At 17.8% G+C, this 3,570-nt stretch overlaps 1 protein-coding gene across 4 annotated transcripts in view; it reads right to left on the reverse strand.

Moving 5' to 3' along the window:
* The window catches only part of LOC102678684 (gamma-aminobutyric acid receptor subunit beta-like), a 14,326-nt gene that overhangs the window by 5,386 nt on the left and 5,370 nt on the right, over positions 1–3,570 (reverse strand). For all 4 annotated transcript variants that reach the window (XM_031513074.1, XM_031513073.1, XM_031513072.1 and 1 more), the window contains exons 5-6: positions 2,477–2,622; positions 843–1,000 (exon numbers count right to left, since the gene is read on the reverse strand). In XM_031513074.1, coding sequence (XP_031368934.1) covers positions 843–1,000; positions 2,477–2,622 — 304 coding nt within the window. The remainder of the gene's footprint in view (positions 1–842; positions 1,001–2,476; positions 2,623–3,570) is intronic.

Below are 3,570 nucleotides of genomic sequence, written 5' to 3' on the forward strand. Positions count from 1 at the left end.
CTAAATATATTGAATTAAAATTATTGATTTTAAAATCCATAATTTAAAATTCAATTGATTAAGCATTTTTTATTTATCTTAATAAGTCTTGAACTTATTCTTATTTTTTTTTGCATAGAATAAGCAAGTAATAACGATAGAATATATCATCATAATTTTTAAAAAAATTTTAAGACAAAATGAGATATAAGAAAAAAAAATTATTTTTTATTCATTTGATTTTTAATAGAAGAAAAATTGCCTTTTATATTTAAGTTATTAAAATTTCTAAATTTAGTTATTAATAAAGTTATTAAAAGTTCTAAATTTGAAATATCACAAAATAATTAAAAATTATTTTCACTAAAATTAGAAAATTTTTATTCATTAATATAATTTTCAACAAATAATATTTTTTATTATTTATCAAAAAAATAATGTTCGATAAAAAAGTTTGGACTATATTTGAAATAAATTAAAGAAAATTAATATGTTAATTAACAACATAAAAAAAAAATAATATAATGGATATAAAAAAGAATTCAAAAAAAGCACGCTTGAAAAAACAAAAAAATCAAAACTTAAAAATTTTCTTGCGACATTTCCAAAAATTATCTTTCATATACAAAAATATTTGTAAAAGCAAATTTTTTTCATTTTATTAGAAAAATAATTTTATCTTTATATCAAAAAAAAATTTTTTTTTATTTAATTAGAAAATTAATTTTATCTTTATATGCAAAGAAAAAAAAAATGTTCCTAAAATATCGCCTATCATTCTGATAGACGTCGCAGATGAAGAGTATTTGGAAAAGAGAAAAGCAAAGGGGAAAAAGAGGTACGATAAGTAAGATTGATCGTACAGCTCTCGATTTCTACGGTGCAGTTCTGCGAATCGAGCGGGTAGTAGTGCAGATCCATCATGCAGGCCAGAGTCGTCGTGAATCTCATGCCATAAGTGACAGATCCGTCTCCGGACAACCGAACGAGTTTATTACGCTCGGTCACATCGTGTAAGAAACTGCGAACAAATCGAAAACATTTCTTTATTCTATTCCGCTACTTATTCTAATTTATTATCGGATTATAGAAAATTTCAGAAAGATATTTAATAACAAATTCAGAATATAAAAATTGGTGATTTGAATATATCATTTTAAGAAAATATATCACATACAGAAATATGCAAGAAATCTTTATTATTTATCCTTTTTATTCTGTTAAACTCTATAAATTATCCTCTATAAATAGATATATATTTTGTGATAATTTTTTTATATTAAATGTTGCTCAGATTGAAATATTGAAAGAAACACACTATTACCACATTTATAATGTTGAAAAATACATTTATCGATAAAATTGTTTGATATATAAATCTCAGTATAGTTTTAAAAATTTTATGTTAATATTTTTTATTTTAAATTAAAATTATGTTATAATTTTATATATTTTTTTTTTATATGTTTTTAGAGTAAAAGATTAAAAATTTATAAAAATTTGTGGAAATATTAGAATCCCAGATTTTTATATAGAATTCCAGAATTTAGATTATGAAAGATATACAAATTTTTACATATAATATAAATATATATTCTATTAGATAAAACTTCATATAGTTAATTCATAAATAATTTCAAATAAATTTTCAAATATTTTTCGAAGGTTCAATCTTATTATAATATTACTGTAATTTGTAATTTCTTTTCAATTACAATACATATAATTATATTATATTTTTTAATATATTATAATTTAAAGCTATTTCAAAAATTTGCTTATTATTTTATTATTATAAAAATATTCTTCAAATCGTAGAAATATTTTATTTAATTTATATGTGATGTATTTATTCATGCAAAAAATTTTGAAAAATCCATCATTTAACATTAAAAATATTCTAAAAGTTTAAAATTATATAAAAGCAAAATTGTATTTATTAAAAAAGAATTATTATTCAAAAAATTTTTTTAATAATATTTATATTTATCCTTACATGCTTATCTTATAAATAATATATAATTATATGTATAAGAATTATATATCATTTCTTGTTTTTTAATAAATTAATAAAAAGATAATCTTTATTTGTTTTAAGTGTGGTAATTTTTATTATAGTCGTAAATCGATTTACGAGAATTTTAATATTAAGTCTTAATAATATTTAATATAAGGTCTTAATAATACGACTAATAATATTTAATGTGTCATATTCAATTAATCATCAATTTATATATTGTGATATTATAAAAGAACTTTCCAGATTTGATAGATTATTTTTTTTTAAATTAATTTAATTAATTAATTAATTAATTTTTTTACTATTTTCATTAAAATTGCAAAAATCATCTAAAATTAAAAACTTCTAAGTTTCGATTATTTTAATAATATGAGAAAGATTTGTAAAAACTATTAAAATTTTTTTTTATAACGTTTGATTTATTCGCGATTTTTTTTTTCGTGAAAAATATAGATTTTAAAAATTACTTCGACATACCTATTTTTGTCATTGGCAAAAAACGTATCTGGAACCCAAATCTTTTCCGCAAAATCTCCACTAAGAGTGAGAACTTCTTCTTCTTGAGAAAATGCCAATCTTTCGTCCTTCCAATATTGATTTAAATACATTGTTATCGTATAATCCTGTAATAAAAAAAAATAATTTTCTATCTTATTGGTTCAATTTAGTAAATAAAAATATATTATAAATAAATAGAATTAATTTTATAAAATTTTTTTTTAATTCATTAGTGGATGTTGGACTTGTCAGAGTCCATAAGTTTAAGGTGGCTTTTGAGCTTGAAATATAGTAGAATCTCTATTATCTAAATATATTAACAATCGAATTTTTTATTATTCTATTATTCAAGCTATGTACCATTTTTATTTATGATAATATAAATAGAAAAATTTTTTCTATAGTATAATGGAAATAAAATTTAACTTAAAATTAACATAAAACATATTTATATAGTATATACAATAATGTAAAAATATAAATATATATTTATTATTGAAATGGAATTGTAAATATTTAAGAAGTTAAAAAATAGTAAGAATGCAACAGAATTAACAAAACTATATAATATTTGGAAATCTGTAATTATGTATAAATCTGTAATGATTTTAAAAAATAGAAGGAAACTTATTTATATATAAAAAATTTTTGACAGTTAAAAAAGTATGTGATTTTCAAATTTATAAATATCATCCATTCTTTATATCATTTTATATTTCATTTTTATTGTAAATAAAAAATTTATTTTTCTAAATATAAAATAATTATTCTAAGAAAATGTTGTGTTTCATTATTCGAAAATTTTTTTATCCGAATGATTCTCATTAATAGAATAACAAAGATTTCTATTATATTATTAATAAATAAATAAAATTTTTTATAGCTAAAATCTTTTCTTTATTTGAAAAAGAATCAAATCATTCTTCCTTATAAATAATAATAACAAAATTATATTATATAAAATTATTATATTAATTATAATTAAAATATTAATTAAAATTATATTATATAAAATTATATTATATAATATATAATATAAACAAAATTTATTGCTTATTGAAAATTACAAATTA

Source organism: Apis dorsata, unplaced genomic scaffold, assembly GCF_000469605.1.
Source record: "Apis dorsata unplaced genomic scaffold, Apis dorsata 1.3 scaffold_575, whole genome shotgun sequence".
NCBI lineage: Eukaryota > Metazoa > Arthropoda > Insecta > Hymenoptera > Apidae > Apis > Apis dorsata.